We start from the raw sequence: 18,644 nt of genomic DNA, 5'->3' as shown, positions 1-18,644 counted from the left end.
ATATATATATATATATATATATATATAGAGAGAGAGAGAGAGAACTTCATAACAAAACTATAAAACGTTTTCTCAATTATGCAAAGTCTTCTTTAAGTAAGATCAAAATTTTATCAATATAGTGACACGTGAAGATCTGATAATTAATCCATTAACTAACACCATAGTATTATTAAATAATAAATGGCATATCATTTCAGCAAGAAGAGACTAGCATCCAAGCAACATTTATAAATTATTAATCCAATTTGAATGAAACACGATCGTAATACAATTCATCAGATACCGATGTACTTAGTGTATTTATCTAGTGCTTTTTATGGACTGGTGAATTCATTGGACTGTACTTCTGGACAAATATAAAAATCGAAAAGTCACTATCAAAGGAAACCAGAACAGACTCCATAAACAACAATTTATTTTTTCGTGTATGAAAGGACATGTCTTAAACGGCTATTTGTTTTAACTAGAATTTGCAGTCTTTATTGTAAGAGAAATCAATATTTTCCTAAAACTTCTGTTTAATGGACTCCAAATTTTGACTCCAAAATGGGAACTGTGGCATAACCTCCTAGATTATCTGATTTACCGCAAGTAAAGCATTTTACATGGAAGTAAAATTACATGGAATTAATTATGATTACACATAGATAGTAAATATTGAACACGCCTTTCATGTTATGCACCCTTATATACTCGAAAAACTTGTTGAAAATTGTAGCTACTTAACGTGGCTTCTTGGATATTTCCATAATGGTTAATTGACTAAAGTTATTTTTCATCATTAACACAATAAAATTATCTAGCAATTAAAAAAAATATTTCGCTCACACACAGATCTTCAAATCGTATTTAACTTATATGAAGGCAAAGACATTTTTCATGCAATAAGATATCAGTCAAAATTGTATATTAAATTCTCAAATATATTATCCTCAAATATAGTCATAAATGAAGAATTATTTTTATACACAGTGAGAATTATTATTACTTAAATGACATTATTAACAAATATAATTCTCATTTGGTTTAATATACTTTTCATATAATACCCACAATGATTTATTTACGTTGTTACTTGATTTTAATATATGTTCTATGTTGTCAGCTATTTCTAAAGGAATTTTCTATTTATCATGTTTTCTTCCTTGAGGTGGTTTATATCACCTTTTAATGTGGTTTTTAAACCGCTCACTTTTCTCTTATAAGTTAATACAATCGGCCAATAAGTCTAAGAAGATCATTTTTAATTGCCTAAACCTAAAGTTTAATCCACTTTTTCCATCTTATGGATGTGATTACTTGACTAATTTCAATTATAAATATAGATAAAGGCAATTTTGATTATATTGACTAGAGTACTATGTACTATCAGTGAGGATCAAAATGTTTGTGCGTGGCTTACGGCCAGCGTGATTGGCTTACAAATCGTGAGCACATTAGTTTTTTTCATGATTTCTGTTTTTTATTATCATAAAAAACAAAACATTAAGATTAAATTAAAAATAGTGATAACAACATAAAAGAATAAAAGAGGCAATAGCAAACCAAATACAACAAAAATTCCAGAAATAATACAGGTAGCAATATCTTTATTTACCTCATCTGTTCCTTCGCCTCTTCGAATGAATCCGTATAATAATAGGCATTTTGATAAGATGTTATAATACACTCCTCCCTGCATGTTATTTCTGGATCAAATTTTTTTATTTTTTCCTTAGATTCAATAGCATGTTTCAATTCAGCTACGGAACTTAGAAGACCAGCTCCAAAGACTTTAAAAGAATTGTCTGTCTGCTTGCAAAGACCAAACTCAACAGTGAAAAAATAAAGCTAAAATATTGAAAGTTAAATTGTTATTTGATTAAAATCATATCTTAATAATAATCATATATCCTACAGTTGCCAACTTTTCAATATCGTCGTCTGAAGCACCCAAAGATGCTAAACCAATTTCCTGTGAAAATTGAGCAAAACTCGAATTGGCCAAAAGCGGCATGTGACCCAATAGCTCATGACAACAGTCACTAACAATTACAATACACATATATTACGAATTAAAAATGATTTCTTTTCGGTTAACTTACGGTTCAGGTGTATAGAAAGGATCTGAAGAATGACGTATATACTGTGTGCAGTGGAAAACTCTAAAAGCCAACCCAGACAAGAAATCTCTAGGAGAGAGATACCCAGCAACTGGGCGTAATTGGAAACCAGTTTTGCGCTTTAAAAAAATGCTGACATCTTGCAGCTGCGGTACATTATCCTTACGATATCCTATAATATAAGAGTATTAAATGGTTTGGAAATATAATGAAAATATTAGTCTATATTTTTTTCTTACAAGGAACTTGTGGAAATATGAAGATTCTTGTTAGGTCACAAGACTCTTCTGGTGCTAATAGAACACAATTCACACAAACTGCTTTAACTAAATCGGGAAAAACTTAGTACTACGGTATATATACTAGAATGTCACTGCTTATTAGCAAGGCTTGCCATAATACCCCCAAGTGTTTGGGGCTAACACACATTTGATGGGACTGTAATTCTGCAAATGAGGTGGAAAATATACACTCCCTCAATGTGTCAGTTCCCATCATTAGCTAGGAGAGTATTCAGAATCTCAGAGACCTTTTCCTAACTGACTTGATAGAATTCTCATTCTTTAAAATGAAGGACATAGCCAAGTTTGTTAGGGACTAATTTAAAGCCATTTAAAACACACGTTGTTTATGCACCAGAAGTTTGCGACTTCTGCCTTTAAAATGGTTGTTTAGGTCTAGCGTATGGACGGTGTCTCTTTCACGACATCACAACAGGCCATTATAAGTGCTTAAGTGACTTTCAATGCACAGGGTTGTTACTTCAACCTAAACTAAACTAGCTTATATTCATTATCATACTTTTTATATTAAAATTTTTATAAAGATATTTAATAACACCTTATTATTATTTTAATAGACTTTCATTAATAAAACAAGTTTCATGCTTGAAACTACTACTCTCTCTAGAAGTGAAACACACTCAAGAATTTCGTTGAAAATTGGATAACTACCATCAACAGGAAATTATTAAAGATGCTTACAGAGAAAATTTTAGATTTGAAGAAAAGAAACTACAGACAATTTAGTTAACTGCCACATTGCGAATCATTGCTAATATGGCATGAGTACTAGGGAGGGTTTCCAATCGTCTGGTTTATGGTATGATAAAATAATTTATAAAGTCAACATACCAACATATTCTTCTTAAAATATTGTTATTTCAAAATTCATTTAATATACACACCACAATATTTTTCTAAGTCTGGCCAATTTTCCATGTATTCAGGTACCGCATGCTTCACATAAAGACGATGTAGCTCACAAAATACTGTACCCCTGCAAGAAGAAAATGCAAATAAATGGTTACCATAAAATCTTATTATTACTTTTGGACGCCAATTTACTCGTACTCACCAAGTCTTCACTTCTTCCTCAGTGTATTGGACGCGTGGTATGGGATTGCCACTAAATTAAAAGTTTTAGTATCAAAGTAGACAAAATGAAAATTAAACTCAAAATAGAAACTATTCTATTATAGACACTAATTTTAAAATATTTCTAGTAAATGTATATAAATTGTTTGGACTATGAATCATCAAGTATCTGACACTCTGTTAGTCACACTACACCGCATGACGCATTTTTACTTACTGCTTAAAATTATTAGCAATTGCCGAAAATTGTTCACGGCGTTTGCGATATATTGGATCCTTAAAACCAGGATGGTCGGCATCAAGCTCTGAACCATACATCAAAACATTTTGCGCCTTATCTAAATCTGATATTTTTCTAGGAAACCAAACCATTTCCCCAAAGTCTGAAAAGCAATAAAAACATCAGAACGAATGTAATGTTTGTATTTTAATAGATTTACCAAAACTGGAACAAGCTGAAAGCGATGGTGCTCTTACCGACATATTCGACTTCACCGAAGTATAGTTCACGGACTGCACTTCTCTATTTAGCATCTGTAACACCTGATCTAGGCGTTTGGAGTCGCATTCAACATCAACAAGCACATCCGCCTGATATTGATAAATAAATACATATATTTATATTTCAAAAACTATATATGGAACTATATGACGATCCATTCATAATATAATAAATAATATCAAGATATTTCTAATACTTACGTGTGTAATATTTATTTATTAAAAATATTAGATACAATACTTCTTTCTATCATTAATATTATTCATAATAATGTTAATGTTATTAATATTATTGTTATTAATTATATTAATATTATTCAACCGATATTAATGTTATTAATAATATTCATATTAGTTTTAATAATATTAATAATAGTATTGTGTACAATATTAAGACAATAGTTAATTTTTATATAAAATTCTTCTACTACAATATAAAAAGTTATAGCTAATCTAATATTACTGCCAAAACAAATTTATTTGTATATCTTCATTTCTGGAGATAGTTCTATAACTTCATTTATAAAACCGTTTTTATTTGTAAAAATTTCCAAATATATCTAAATCCATATGATCATCCAAAAGCTAATTTAACCTCAAACTAAAATGTGGAGTGTTTGGATATCTGGATATCAAACAATTAATATACAGATATTCGTGTACGGGATATCGATAACCCAATTACCCTATTACCAAATAACGCTGGTTATTTGGATAAATGTGGATAATGTGGATAATTCAAACCGCTCAAATTTGATTATTCGAACACCCGAATAGTTCAAATATTAAATAATAGGAACAGCACTACTAGATATATAGTCAGTTAAGATTTTAAAACACTTAGAATTCTATACCTATCTAGAAATCCTTGTTACAATAACTACCGAATAGAATAAGTAATGCAAATCCAGCATTTCTGTAATTGCTTAATGATTTAAAGTTGCTAATATTTTCCATTACAATCAAACTAAAAAACTTGCTGTTTATATATAAAATATAGGTTTTGCTATATGGCAGACAATGCTATAATAAAGATTCAACTCCTCATAAACTGCCTAAAAATTTGATGGCTTATTATTACCATAAATGCTGATCTCTACACTTAATTCAAACAAGAACAAGTCTCTGCCTAATTTAAATAGTGTAAGTTGTTATTGTTGTAGCCCGCTAAGACCTGTAAGCAGTTAACATGAACGGATACACAAGACGATTGCATGGATGGGAAACTGGAGGGGTAGTAGTTGGTGATGATGGAGAGGGGAATGGGGATAAGGGATGGATTAGGTGGTTAGGATTTAATGAAACATTAACCCGGGTCACGATTGAGAAACCTAGCCACTTCAATGGGATGGGTCCAATCGTAAATTGGACGGAGGTTTGTGAGCGTTGTAGGACAGGACAACAGTATTGGCACACTTTAGGAATAGACGTGTTTAAGCTTGACAAGTAACTGTTGAGCTAGAACTGTTCTTGCTGCACGGGGGAGATGTCGTTCTTCCAAGGAGATGTTAGGTGGAGGCATGTTGAGAACCTTTTTGTATGATAATATTGATCTCGAAGAGGATACTGCATCTGTGAAATAGTGCAAGTATGCTAATCCGCTTCCATCTGTAGCTGCAACGCATTAAATCAAAATGTCCAGGACAACAGTAAGGAATCTCGTACAACAAGAATATTATGAAGAGCAGTCGCAAAATATGATATTCGTGATATCGGAAACAGTTGAAAGAAACTGATAGCATTAGCACGAGATTCAGAAGTTTTATGGAGAAGTTATGTTCCAAGAGTAGCTAAAGGACATTGACGATGATTTTTGCAAGCGATTTTTATTACTTTATTATAAAAAAATTTTTAACCTAACTTATCACAATGAGTTAAAAACTCTGAAAGAAAAATGTTTTAGAAAAAATTGATCTTCATCCAATTTGATTTATTATGTGCTTGATTCTTAACTAAAAATGCCTTTGTGAATATTTACATATCAGGATAGGAGACCAACAATTTGAATATCGTTCATTAAGACGATATAGGCCCGGGAAATTGTATCAACTAATCTATTAATTAAATAAATAAATATAAATAAAGTATCTAAAAATGAAAATGTGAATTAAAATATATATAAATATACTAATCGTATATATTGTAATAAAAATAGAATAGACACAGTTAAATTTGGATATAACTGCTCTCTCTAATGAGATGTTAAAGACCCTTTTTTAGTTATCATCTGTATACTACTGGACTCGATTATTAAACAACTAAAACTACAACATACATCGAAATCAAATATACTATATACATTATCAATCATAATTGTTTAGAACTCTAACGACAAATTTAGAAAGCAGCAGTAAATATGTAGAAAGTAGAAATGTACTTCTGTTTTAAAGTACATAAAGTAGACATTTCTTAATCTTAAAGTACATTTCTTAATCTGAAGAAATGTTATTGAAGAAATTCCAAGTGAAAAACATTTAAACTTCTGTAAAGTTATATAAGATTCTAAAGAGCTCTATAATATTTAGTAGTTTAGATTAGGTTATAGCGGCGATCCCAAGGGGATCCACTTAGCGCTATAGACCTATTGTGCTACTGTTCAATCCATCTAGAACCTTTGGTAAAGCTTATCGCCTAGATCCTCAAAAAAGAAAGACTCTAAATTGTCAAGGAATCGCTTTAAATTTGATATTACAAATAAGTTTCTATTAATGACCTTAATTTCGATCTTTTACCTTTAAGTAATTAAATTATTTTACCAAGCATGCAAGTATAACATTTATTTAATAACTAACTGCATTAAAAACACAGAATGAAATAATATATTATGACGAAAAAGTGCTAAGTAAGTAAGTATCATGCCCGTTACCAGAAACTTACTTCGGAGACCTTTCAGATAAAATGCTGAAGGAACTATACCATTTAGTCGCCATACATTAATAATCAATAGACATTTAGTTCTGCAACTATTTTCGGTGTGTCTGAACCCGAACTTGGCAACTTGCCTGGTAATACGAAAAACTTCTGTATTAACATTTTGTTAAAATATATATATACATATATATATATTATATATATTACAAGTAAAATGAAATGAATTCTTTTTAAATGAAGTCTAAAAGAAGACCTAAAAGAAGAGTAGTGGATTCTATGTAATTAGATTTCTTTATTCTAAATATTTTTCAATTTTTGGTTTGCTGAAAACTGGAATAATTGGTTACTTGAATAGACTTCTTTTTAAATTTTGACTTTAACTGTATCCTTCTTAATGTTCTAAAAACTCTATCTTAGGCTTTTCTTTGAAGAATTGTACACCAAACAACACCAAAACTTAAGAAACAAGCAAAAATCCTCCCTCCACTTTTTTACCAAATTTTCCCCTACCACATTTGATTTTGTAGTTTATTATAAAAAAATTATTTTATAACTTAATAAATTATAAATAAATAAATCTTTAAAAAAATTTAAACGTGTGCAACAATAATAAAAATTTCTACAACTACTACATCTTTACCTGATTTGTAGCATTCTCCAGAGGTGATAATTCCAAATGCAATACATTAATACCCAATTCCTGAAAAACTTGCAGAGCTCTGGCTAAATTTCCAACTTGATTTTTCAATGTGAAAATGATGGATATACGATCACCTGGTGGAGAAACCAGATTACTAGTACCACGATAATCCACATTCTTATCACTAATGCCAACATCGCCATTATCCTGCGGAGGCAACTGATTAACACCCAATAAACACAATTTTTCATAAATGTCTGATTTTGATTGTCTTACAAAGCTTTTCTTTTTAATATTATGCAAAGGACTGCCATGTTTCACGGCCCATTCCTGCTCGCCACTACGGTAAAGCCATAGGCCAAGTAAACTTTTACCAGAAGCACTCATATCAGAACACAAATTTTATTTATTCCACAAATTTTATATCCAATAGAGCTATATATAATCCTGGACCACTGCACTGTTGCTTATTATCTGAAATTACCGAGTCCGCACCGCGAACTGCTTTAAAGTCCAAACTGTAAGAATCCTGTAAGTTGTGTTGTCCTTTTTAGTGACACGCAGCAATAGAATTTCACATATTTTCCTTCCAATCTCCCACATTCGCCAATAACTTATTCAAATCCATTGGCTGAAGTTGTGTGTCATTTCTCGGCAGTGATGATTATTAAAAGCTCAAGTGATATTATTTCATGCCCCCTCCCAATTAACTTTCCTAACGTTTACTATGAATCTGTGGCAAGTTTATTTGCCTCTGAGCAACACTGGCAAGGCATTGGTAACTCCTCCATTAGAAATTGCGTAGGAGTATGTCTGTAGTTTGCTTTGATTTGGCCAAATCATTAACAAAATCAGGATACTCATTGCTGAAAATGACGTCAAACTTCTGCTTCTGCTTCTGCTTTTCTCGGATCATTACGTATGAAACGAAGAAGGAAAATTCTTAATTCTGAACTGCAAGATTTAGAAAAATACTTTTGGTAAACTTTTTATTGTTTATAAATACATTTCTTTATATTTTAACTTTTAAATAAATTTTGCTTACACGAAAATTAATTCACAAAGAAAACGATGTGTCTTTAAATAATTCGATAACTTTAATTTATGTATTCGATTCTTATGAATCAATGGAGTAGTCACCCTACATTAAGAGTTTTCTAAGGATTAAATTATAAAATATTTTTGAGAAAATAAAGAAAGGAATTACTGATAAAAGAACTTTCCAACAATAACTTGACATTAAGAACTATAATAATAGAAAATATAAAAGTAAATCGGTCTGAAAGATTACAGATAAAGCTGATTCTTTCTACCCACCTATAGTGCAAAAACGATTTTTGCCACCTTTCAAATCGTTGCTATGTTACCTATATTCCGGTACTACTTCTAGCTATCATGGCTAAAGAAGGAAATCGGGATACCTTTGAGAATCTTTATGAAAATACCTGAGAGCATATCATCAACGCCAGAGAATTTCAATAGTTTAAGTGTTACTTGAGAACTTTACCTTTGTTTTCGTACATATTTCACTGGCGATAATGCTTGAATATTTAAGAACAGTTATAAACATATAAAAATCAGAATGTATAAACCTTGATATCGAAATCAATATATAATGATTTATAAATATGGTATAGAGTGTAGCTAATAAATACAAAAATGTGAGCATTATTACCCTAACTCTAAATTCCTTAAGTATCTAAGAAATGATATTAAAAATTGAAAGCAAAGATTATAAGTACACCAAATACTCGTATAAACAGATCCACGATGATATGATTTTTCAACGGATATAGAGAATATAACAATGGCAATATTGAGAATGTAAACTAAATAATGAAATATCTCAAGAAACAAAGTATTATGAAAAATTTGTTCCATTCGAAATATTATTAAATTATTTAAACTTTAAAAAACGTGTTGAAAAACAATCTGTTTTTTTTCAAGTGAATTAAGGATTTTATATTCAATATATAGTTAAACCTATTAATTCTATTATAATCTATTAGAAGGTTAATTTCGTATATTACTTTAACTCATAGTGTCGTTATTATTTTACTTATGGTCCCAATTTCAATTAATTTTGTTTTAGACAAGAGAATAATATTATTATAAGATTTAGATAAAATAGTTAGTAAATAAATGGAATTATAGTTTTGAGTATACAATTCCTCGTAATAATGGGTAAAAGAATGTCGAACTGGAACCAGCCAGAAGCATTTATAAAGACGAGAGTCTAGTCAATGCTAATGCTGGAGATATCGCTGAGTGTGTCAAAAAATGGGACCCCCAAAAATCTAAGGCTAATAAAAAGATATTATTTGAACCAAATAAAGATGATACGGAATTGTACTACCGAGGAAAATGAAGATATACAGGATGTCTGCTCTGTGAAGGTAGGTAGATACGTATTGTCATGAGCATCCAATATTTGAAAACTAACTCGCTTCTGTAAGTTAAGTCTATTGTTTTGCCACATGATCCTAATGGAACCAATCCATAAATAAATAAGCACTCATAATTAAATCCTTATATTTATTATAAATTATAAAAAACTTGTTTGGAAAACACTAACACATGGGATATATATTAATAGAAAATTATTATATATTTAAAATTGATCAACTAATTTTCTTACTTAGGTAACAACTTCAGTCATATACCATGCTTGACCGCATTAAGCAACCTCAACCAATTGTCGTGACTTGGTAGTACGGAATACTTTTATATCATTTGTTGCCTGGTTCTTCCACCAAAGGTGCAAATGTCATTTGTTATATTTTTCCTGGAAAAAATACTGCTAATAATCGCTTTCAAGACTTCACAACAACGTTGAATTTGTGCAGGAGTAAAATCTTTTTCCTTTATAAGTCGCTGTAGAAGAACACTGTAACAAAGAGTGGATCTTCGTTAATAATTATATTTAATTGTTTAATTATTAATGCTCTCTGACAAGTGGATTTAAAGTAAAACGTTCAGGACCTGTAAGCTAAGTACCGACATTATATTTTATAGGTATATCACATCCTTTCTGATCGTCAAATCTATTATGTAGGGGAATGCGAGTGACCGTTATTTTATTCTGGCTCAAACCCACTATAAGGCTAATATCTTTGTGGGGCATCTCAATGAGGTTGCTAGATTGTTCATTACATAAATTGGATCAAACTTGCATATCTGATTATCGTTGAGACTGCTGGCATGATTCTGACCTTATACACAGATTTTTAAGATGTTCCGAATGAATACCTAAAGCACTTCTTCTGTCTAATCAGTCTGCCTTTCAAGTGCTGAAAGTGTACCTATGACCCGACACACACAATAGAAAAGTGTTGTACTCCGTCAACGACTCATAAATTGGACTAAACGTAGAAATTTTTAAACAGCTTAACTGTTTAATAGTTTGTTTATATTCCTATTAAATACATTATCCAATTTTAGAGAAGCTATAGTTCCTGTAATAGTGAACACAAATCCTCCTGAAAAACCCTACAGTGATCAGGAAGTTTATAATATATAGATTTATTTCGTCCCTTCGAGAAAACTCCACTGTCTACTTTACTAATAGTAAGTATGTGTTTTATAAATATAATTATGGCACTTTCTTATCTTTCCAACAAGTCACAATGTATTTTAAATTCAAACTTCGAAAGTCTTAACTTAAAATATATTGTAACCTTTTATAGTACTTCACCCACTTCGGTAAAAGTGAATATTGAGATTTTCTTTAAATATTGTCAATTTGTCAATGAAACTTGTAGACGAAACGCTTTTTTATTGCGGCCACTCTTATTGCCAATATTTGTTTATCTTAAACTCACTTAAAGGATGCAGAAAGGAAAGGAAAAGTCAAGGCTTTGCCTGCTGCAAAGCTCTCTTCAGTGTGAGGAACTGGGAAATCAATGTCAAGTAGTAGTGAAGTAGAATTAAGAAAAATGCTACTTACTATTAAAATATGCGTGTGAGATTTGAAAGAATGGGCAGATACGACATCAACTGCCGGCGATAAGAGAAGTACAAGAAAGAATGAATTGTGGAGTGGGTGAGCATAGTTTATTCCAGCACGAATGGTACGAATGGTAACTGTATGAATTACAAATCAACCTACCTTCAGTTTGTGGTACAAAACACACACCCAAGTCCATCTACTCAACCATCTTCCCCATGTTTTGGTAACATCGCCAACTTAGTTTTTGTAACAATTTATTTCTTTTATGTTATTTTTAATTCTTTTCTTTCCAGGCAATTTAAGTGATTGTGTGCGAGTATAAAAGGTTTATTTACACAACAAACCGTTTATGTTGGCACTCCAGAGGATTTATTTTCTGACGCTCTTCCTAACTTACCACTTGTTGTTGAGTCGAACATACATTCAGGGAAGTCGTCTCATTGAGGGTGTCTTTGATTTGCTTTGGTTATGCCTTAAATAGATGCAGTTCAAGCATTCGACATGAGTAATGACACTTCAACCCGCATGCGGAAATACGAAGATAGACAGATAGATTCACTTGCAGTTTATCTGGTACATTTGGTACATTAACAAAAACACGAAACGTTAAGACACGAGCAACTTAACTTTTTCAATGGTTCATTTGATTTAGCCTTAAAATCTATTGAGGTAATTAAATTAGCGTTGAGCCTTGAGGGGAGGGGAGATAGAAACTTGGGACTTGTAAGCCAATAAGAACTTCATAAAAAATTATATCATTGAGAAAAATCTAATTTGAATGATACAATAAGCAAATCTATCCTAATGAACATATTGACACACAAGAAACTCTGTAAATTGTTCTGATAATATATTTAAGATATATTATTATTTAATTAATTAGATATATTTAGAATATATTAATAATTGTGTGTAGTCAATAAATTAACACACTTTTTATATAAATAAAAAAAAAACCAAATTAGATTATTGATTTTATTATTATTAATAAACATATATGAATTTATTTTTAATAATAAAAACTAAGAAAATAAAAAAAAATAACTATATATTATAAATTATAATTTTATGATTTATATTTATAAATATACAATATAAAAAAAAACATTTAATATTAAAGTAACCATTAAAAATAGAATATATTATTATTCAGTTTTCTCAACTTATATTTTTTATTAAATAAATTGTTTCTATTTTTATATTGTAAAGCGATTAGTGCAATTGTTATCGACTTGCAACAATTGAAAAATCGGAGTTTCTCTCTCAACTAGTATCACTAACGAACGATTGATTCTTCCAAACTTAAGATAACAAAATTTAACCACCGGACAGGATTACAGAATGCTTATATATTAAATACTATAAAATTTATTTAATCAAAAATCTATATTTTAGATCACAAAACTATGAAAGCTACTGACTTAAGATGAAAAAATTTATCTACAGAACAAAACAGGATTAACACAGATCCATACCTCTAACAGTCAAATCTTACTGTACATACTCTGCTCATGCCCTGATCTGATGAGAGCAAGAACAATATTTTCGGTTTAACAATATAGATCAAACTGTCACAAATGACTATCAGGGTAATTATGTTTCTAAAATATCATTTAATCAATAATGCTAAAAAATGATCACTTTATCAACCTCTAATGAACTCTCTAAATCTATATCTGGAATCGATACTTTTATTCTATACAAAGGGTTGGGTTATACATATCGGTATCTTCATTTCACAGCACTATTTTAGTGACGTGTATTAAAGCATACTGTTATCCAAGACAAATGATTAACCAATGGTTTGCCGTTTTACAATATAAATCGTTTAACATCCACTCAACACGTTCAAATTCTAAAAACCCACTAAAAAATAGTAATTATGTATTAAATTCATACCCAATCGAATGAATTTGGAGATATGGATGTGTAAGATATTTACTTTTAACTCGATTATGACGCAAGCTATAAAAATCCAAAATTATCTCCAAAAGATTCAGCACTGTAAAATGTTCCATGAATGTTTATTGATGGCACGATCCAAATAATATATTGAAAAACAATTTTTTTCCAAAATACAATGGGTACTCCGGTGCACTGATTCTCGGAGAAAGACTGTAGATCAAATTGTAAAAAATTAAAATTATATATAAAATAGAATACATGCAAATATGACTGAGAATCTGATCTACGCAATTATCTCACCAAAATGCAAATGTATATGTTTATATTGAGTCGGTAGACACAACGATTTAACTGTTGAATAGGTTCCCCTTCAGTTTAGCATATCCAGTAATGCGGTTGCGGACGAATTTGCATGAACCGAACTAAAAATGTCCACTTTGTTGAGAGAACGATGACATAATGGAGCTTTTCTTATAATTCAATTGTTCTGTCAATACTGACACTTTAAGTAGTCGAATGTGTACCGTAAGTAACTTAAATATTAGTTTCTAATCTCATATATCCTTCACTTCTTAAAAAAGATCCGAAAATTTGTAACTTACCGGAATAAGATTACAACGAGTAATACAATGGACATTAACGGTCTGAGTGTTATGTTTAATCACACTAAATTCTAAAAAAAGTGGATTTAGTGAGTTACTAGGGGGTCTAAATAAAAATAAATTCAGAGTTCTGAGGTTAGTATAAATGTAAATTTTTCAAACGGCGAAACGAAACAATTTTGTCAAAATTTTAATATAATGATATATCAATATACTGATATGAAAGTGAGAGTGGTCACAAATATTTTATTTAAAAATATTTTTTAATTTTTCAGTTTATTTAAATATATGCACCGATTAGTCCCATTGTTCCATTGTCAGTGAAAACAAAACCAAACTGGTTTAGTGCGCATGACGACCATATGACATCCTGTTTCCAGATTTAACCCTCCACATTATACGAGCACAAGTGGGAGCCAAACGTGTTGTAAACATAAACAGTTACTCTGCATTACGCATAATCAAAATAAAGAGTTGACAGCTAAATTTCCCTGCTGGTTCATCCCTTGTCAAAGTCAGTTCCAAGGCACTCACAACCATGAACATTACGTATCTGAAGCTAAGTGTAGTGTAATCCGAGCAGAAAAGGAAATTATTGATTTTGGCATAAAAGAAGAAAAGAAGTCATTCGACATTTGATTTGATTTTTGCTAAAATTAATTATCTTAATTAGACTTGAATTAATCTATTAAAATAGTGTAAGCAAAAAAGTGAACGACGGAGTGAAAATTAATTGTAAAGTTCCACGTGAACAAGCCTACGGGGCTTAATAAGCCCGTCACACAGTATGGCTGATAGTGAATTTGAAGAATTCTATCGCCCACTATATGAGCCACATCTCATAACGAACAATAGTTCAGCGGGCAATAAGAAAAACAATCCACAAAACTTCTACTCGTAAGTAAATAAATCTGAAATATTTCGAAAATAAAATCGAAAATACCAAACAAATGAGGCCAAAATAACCATTAAAACTGTACGTTGTATGCGGATGGGAAAAATCAATGCAATCAAAAATTGTTCTTGACTTGAAGTTCTTCTTGAAGTTGATGAAAGTGATTAATGGAATTAAACTATCTGTTATGTTTTTATTATTTTTAGACTCATACCGAATGACGAACTTGAGGATTCTCCTTCATCGAAAAGCGATGCTTCCGATCAGGAAGATGCTGTTACTTGCGAATCCAAAATACAACGTCACGTTGAAGATGATGAAATCGGCGATGGCTTAAAGGTTGTTTCATTATCTTCTGATGGTTCATTGGATACAAATGACTCATTTAACTCACATCGTCATCATCCATTAAGTCATCAGGATGCGATTGGTGGTATTGGTGCTAATAACAATCCATTGGAGACCCAACAGTTATTGTCACCAAACACAGCTGCTGCACAACAGCAACAGAGAAGGAGACGAAAATTACCGGAGATACCAAAGAACAAGAAATGTAAGTTTGGTGTTGAAATCAGGAACATCCATCTTTATTCATTGTATAAATATGTCATTTGTAGCATTGTTGTTGTATTGTATTTGTTTATTGTAAATAATTTTCAAGCCCTTTGTAAAATTTTCAAAACCAAATCGTGATTTTAGAAATAGTGGTAGTGTACGTGAACGAGTAGAAATCCTGTAGAAATATTTCAAGCAACTACATTTATATTTATTCCAGTTTTATCCAGTCATGGAAATACTATAAGATTTATTGATTTGTTTTCAATTCATAGCGACGATCTTTGGAATTTTAAAAATATTTAACCAATACTCGTATATTATTATAGCTACTATTTATTATCGAACTATTCGGTGCTTGTAGTGTTACATTCGTATTATTCTTTTTTATATATACTTACCTATATATATAAGCTAGGTTCAGGGAGTAGATGAGGTGAGACGTGGTCACAGCTTAAGCGCTAATTTTATTTTCAGCTTACGGAAATCACTCCCTTAAGTGTTTATCAACGTTCATTGCTTCATCTTATATAACATACAAGAGGGAATTCTACTTCTCTCCATCTGTTCATCTCTGCCAGTCTATCTTTCTGCCTATTAAACTGTCTGTCTATCTACACTTCTATAGCTAGAAGTGTTGTTTGTGTTTATACAAACTGAGCTGTCAGATTTTGAACTAATCGGTTCAAGGTTGTGTTCGAGACATTCTCTAAGTACTAAGTACAAATAGAAATATCGAACATATGGGTGACAGATATAAATAATATTATAGACATGGCAAAAAAAAACATTTTTAATTATAGAAAAATATATAGTAATCAAGTAAAATATAATTGATTTGCAACAAAACTATATGTGTGAAGAGTATTGAAACTGGAACAAGTCCAAAACTACGTATGTATTTTTTTTCTTCATGATTAAAACAGGATTATAAAAGAATTTGAACTTCGAGTCCAAATAAAATCAATCAAATTTTTTGAAAACGAAGCTATATTAAAAATATTTATATTTGCGCTTTGACGTAGCTATACACTTTATTAACTCTAACACGTCATAAACTTAAATGGTCCAGTTAAGGATATATTTACTTCTTTCCATTTATTTGACTCTCTGAGATCCTAATTTTTTTATTAAGTTTGACCAAAATGTTGATCTACCTAATGTCAATGATGGTTATATACAAGATATCAACTAATCCATTATTAGATAGAACTGACTTGAACATTCTGATTGCATGGATATTAGATAGAATTTTATTTTTTCAGTTTTCATCAAAATCCACAAAGTTTCTTTTTATTTTTGCCAAGCCACAATTGGATTGTTGTACGTAGTTAAATGTAGTGAAATAAATTTTATTCATGCATTCGTTGCAGCTTCCATTCTACATCTTTTAGGTAGTGGTTACGGACAAAGCACACTAGCAGATGAGATGACACGCGGACGCAGTCTAAACGATAACTTCATTTTGGGTAATGGTCTTAATAACACCGGTCTAAGACAAAATCAACGTTCGTTTCTAACACTCAAATGCGGCTATTTGCTTGATGAGGACTCAAGTCCTGACTCAGAACGTTTACAGAGTTTAGGTGATGTTGACAGTGGTCATAGCACTGCACATTCCCCTAATGATTTTAAAAGTATGTCACCACAAATAACATCCCCCGTTTCTCAGTCACCATTTTCACAACCCTTCGGTGGCATACCCTTTGCACAGCTGGAGATGTTGGAAGCTACACATCGTGGTCTGCACAAATTCATACCACGTCATCATGATGAAATCGAAATTGAAATAGGGGATGCTATATACGTGCAAAAGGAAGCCGATGATTTATGGTGTGAAGGTGTTAACTTACGTACCGGTAGACAGGGTATATTTCCCTCGGCGTATGCTGTTGATCTTGATTACAATGAGTTCGATCCAACTGTGCAACAAGTTAAAAAAGAACGTTATCTGCTGGGTTATTTGGGTTCAGTAGAGACATTGGCTCATAAAGGTAAAATTTGATGACAGCACTTATACAAGTATGCATATGTGCTCATATATAGTTATGTGGTGTTATCAAAAAAAATTTCATCTATTATTACTCGTATAATACGAATTTCTTTTCAATATATATCTTTAAATTAATATTGTTTTTATAGGTACCGGTGTGGTTTGTCAAGCAGTGCGTAAAATTGTAGGTGAATATGGTAACTCACCATCAGGTCAAGTATGCATTTTAGAAGTATCTGATCAAGGTCTACGCATGGTGGATCGTTCTGGACCGAATGTAAGTTGTCATGCTATAATTGTTGTTATTATTGTTGTCCTTTTTTGATTTAAATTATTTCAATTATAGAATAAAAAGGAAAAGAAACCCTGCATAGATTATTTCTATTCATTGAAAAATGTATCATTTTGTGCATTTCATCCCCGTGATCATCGCTTTATTGGCTTCATAACAAAGCATCCAACTGTGCAGCGTTTTGCTTGTCATGTCTTCAAGGGGTCTGAATCGACAAGACCGGTCGCAGAAGCTGTGGGGTATATACTATAATTCCGATTTAATTTGAAATAAAAATTAATATTATGTTTTATTTTGTTAGACGTGCATTTCAACGTTTTTATCAGAAGTTCATAGAAACAGCTTATCCCATTGAGGACATTTACATAGAGTAAGCAAATGGAAAAGTACTGGGAAATGTACTGATTTGTTTAACAAGAATCGAGTTAAAATCTATTAAAGTCAAACTATACCGTTGAAATCAATAATGGATCTACGAAAATTTCAATAAAAAAGTATTAATCTAATATATACATATATGCTATATATACATATATTTAAGAAAAGAAATTAAAGTCTTCAGGCATATATCGTACATCTTACAAAGTTTTAATGTTCATTTTTCATAAATTTATTTAGATTTCTTAATACAATTTTCCAATATATTAAGTTTTTTTTTACTCAAATGAAATATTCATATAAAAACGTTCAGAATAATTATTTCAGAATAATTATTATTATTACTTAATTATCATCATCTAATTTTTTTTTGTTTTTTGCATTTATTATATTCATATATATACATTTATATTATTTTGTTTTATATATATATTACATTTTATATTAATATTTAATTTTTTCAATATAATTTATATATAATTATATATTATACACACATGTGTGTATATACACTCCGTTTCACTTGAATAGCACGCTTCACATATTTAATTTCTTTTCTTTATATCTTTTAAACTATTGAAA

General features: G+C 30.7%; 3 protein-coding genes across 4 annotated transcripts in view; 2 read left to right on the top strand and 1 right to left on the bottom strand.

Moving 5' to 3' along the window:
- LOC119673169 (tryptophan 5-hydroxylase 1-like) overlaps positions 1 to 7,888 on the bottom strand; it is a 10,044-nt gene extending 2,156 nt beyond the window's left edge. The window contains exons 1-8 of the mRNA XM_038084406.1: positions 7,494 to 7,888; positions 3,922 to 4,072; positions 3,699 to 3,864; positions 3,462 to 3,512; positions 3,292 to 3,383; positions 2,088 to 2,277; positions 1,901 to 2,027; positions 1,601 to 1,833 (exon numbers count right to left, since the gene is read on the bottom strand). Of these exons, the coding sequence (XP_037940334.1) occupies positions 1,601 to 1,833; positions 1,901 to 2,027; positions 2,088 to 2,277; positions 3,292 to 3,383; positions 3,462 to 3,512; positions 3,699 to 3,864; positions 3,922 to 4,072; positions 7,494 to 7,880 (1,397 nt within the window). The 5' untranslated portion in view covers positions 7,881 to 7,888. The remainder of the gene's footprint in view (positions 1 to 1,600; positions 1,834 to 1,900; positions 2,028 to 2,087; positions 2,278 to 3,291; positions 3,384 to 3,461; positions 3,513 to 3,698; positions 3,865 to 3,921; positions 4,073 to 7,493) is intronic.
- Positions 1 to 18,644, top strand: part of LOC119673171 (protein sprint) — a gene marked incomplete at its 3' end in the record, with an annotated part of 222,386 nt that overhangs the window by 178,811 nt on the left and 24,931 nt on the right.
- On the top strand, positions 14,470 to 18,219 carry LOC119673170 (JNK-interacting protein 1-like). Of its 2 annotated transcripts, none has more exons than XM_038084409.1 (6): positions 14,470 to 14,846; positions 15,051 to 15,397; positions 16,794 to 17,393; positions 17,542 to 17,669; positions 17,739 to 17,923; positions 17,986 to 18,219. In XM_038084409.1, the coding sequence occupies exons 1-6, from the start codon at positions 14,737 to 14,739 to the stop codon at positions 18,056 to 18,058; spliced, it is 1,443 nt and encodes a 480-aa protein (XP_037940337.1). In that variant the 5' UTR covers positions 14,470 to 14,736; the 3' UTR covers positions 18,059 to 18,219. The 2 variants fall into 2 exon arrangements, with proteins under 2 accessions (XP_037940337.1, XP_037940335.1); XM_038084407.1 differs by having other exon boundaries at positions 16,773 to 17,393.

This window comes from Teleopsis dalmanni, chromosome 1, assembly GCF_002237135.1.
Source record: "Teleopsis dalmanni isolate 2A chromosome 1, ASM223713v2, whole genome shotgun sequence".
NCBI lineage: Eukaryota > Metazoa > Arthropoda > Insecta > Diptera > Diopsidae > Teleopsis > Teleopsis dalmanni.
This window is presented reverse-complemented; position numbering and strand designations above follow the sequence as displayed.

Excerpts from the sequence above, each read along its gene's own strand:
- LOC119673170 (XM_038084407.1), top strand. The coding sequence starts at position 14,737 with ATGGCTGATAGTGAATTTGAAGAATTCTATCGCCCACTATATGAGCCA. Across the intron at positions 17,670-17,738 it reads TGGATCGTTCTGGACCGAAT|AATAAAAAGGAAAAGAAACC; the intron begins GTAAGTTGTCAT and ends TTTCAATTATAG. Across the intron at positions 17,924-17,985 it reads CCGGTCGCAGAAGCTGTGGG|ACGTGCATTTCAACGTTTTT; the intron begins GTATATACTATA and ends TTATTTTGTTAG.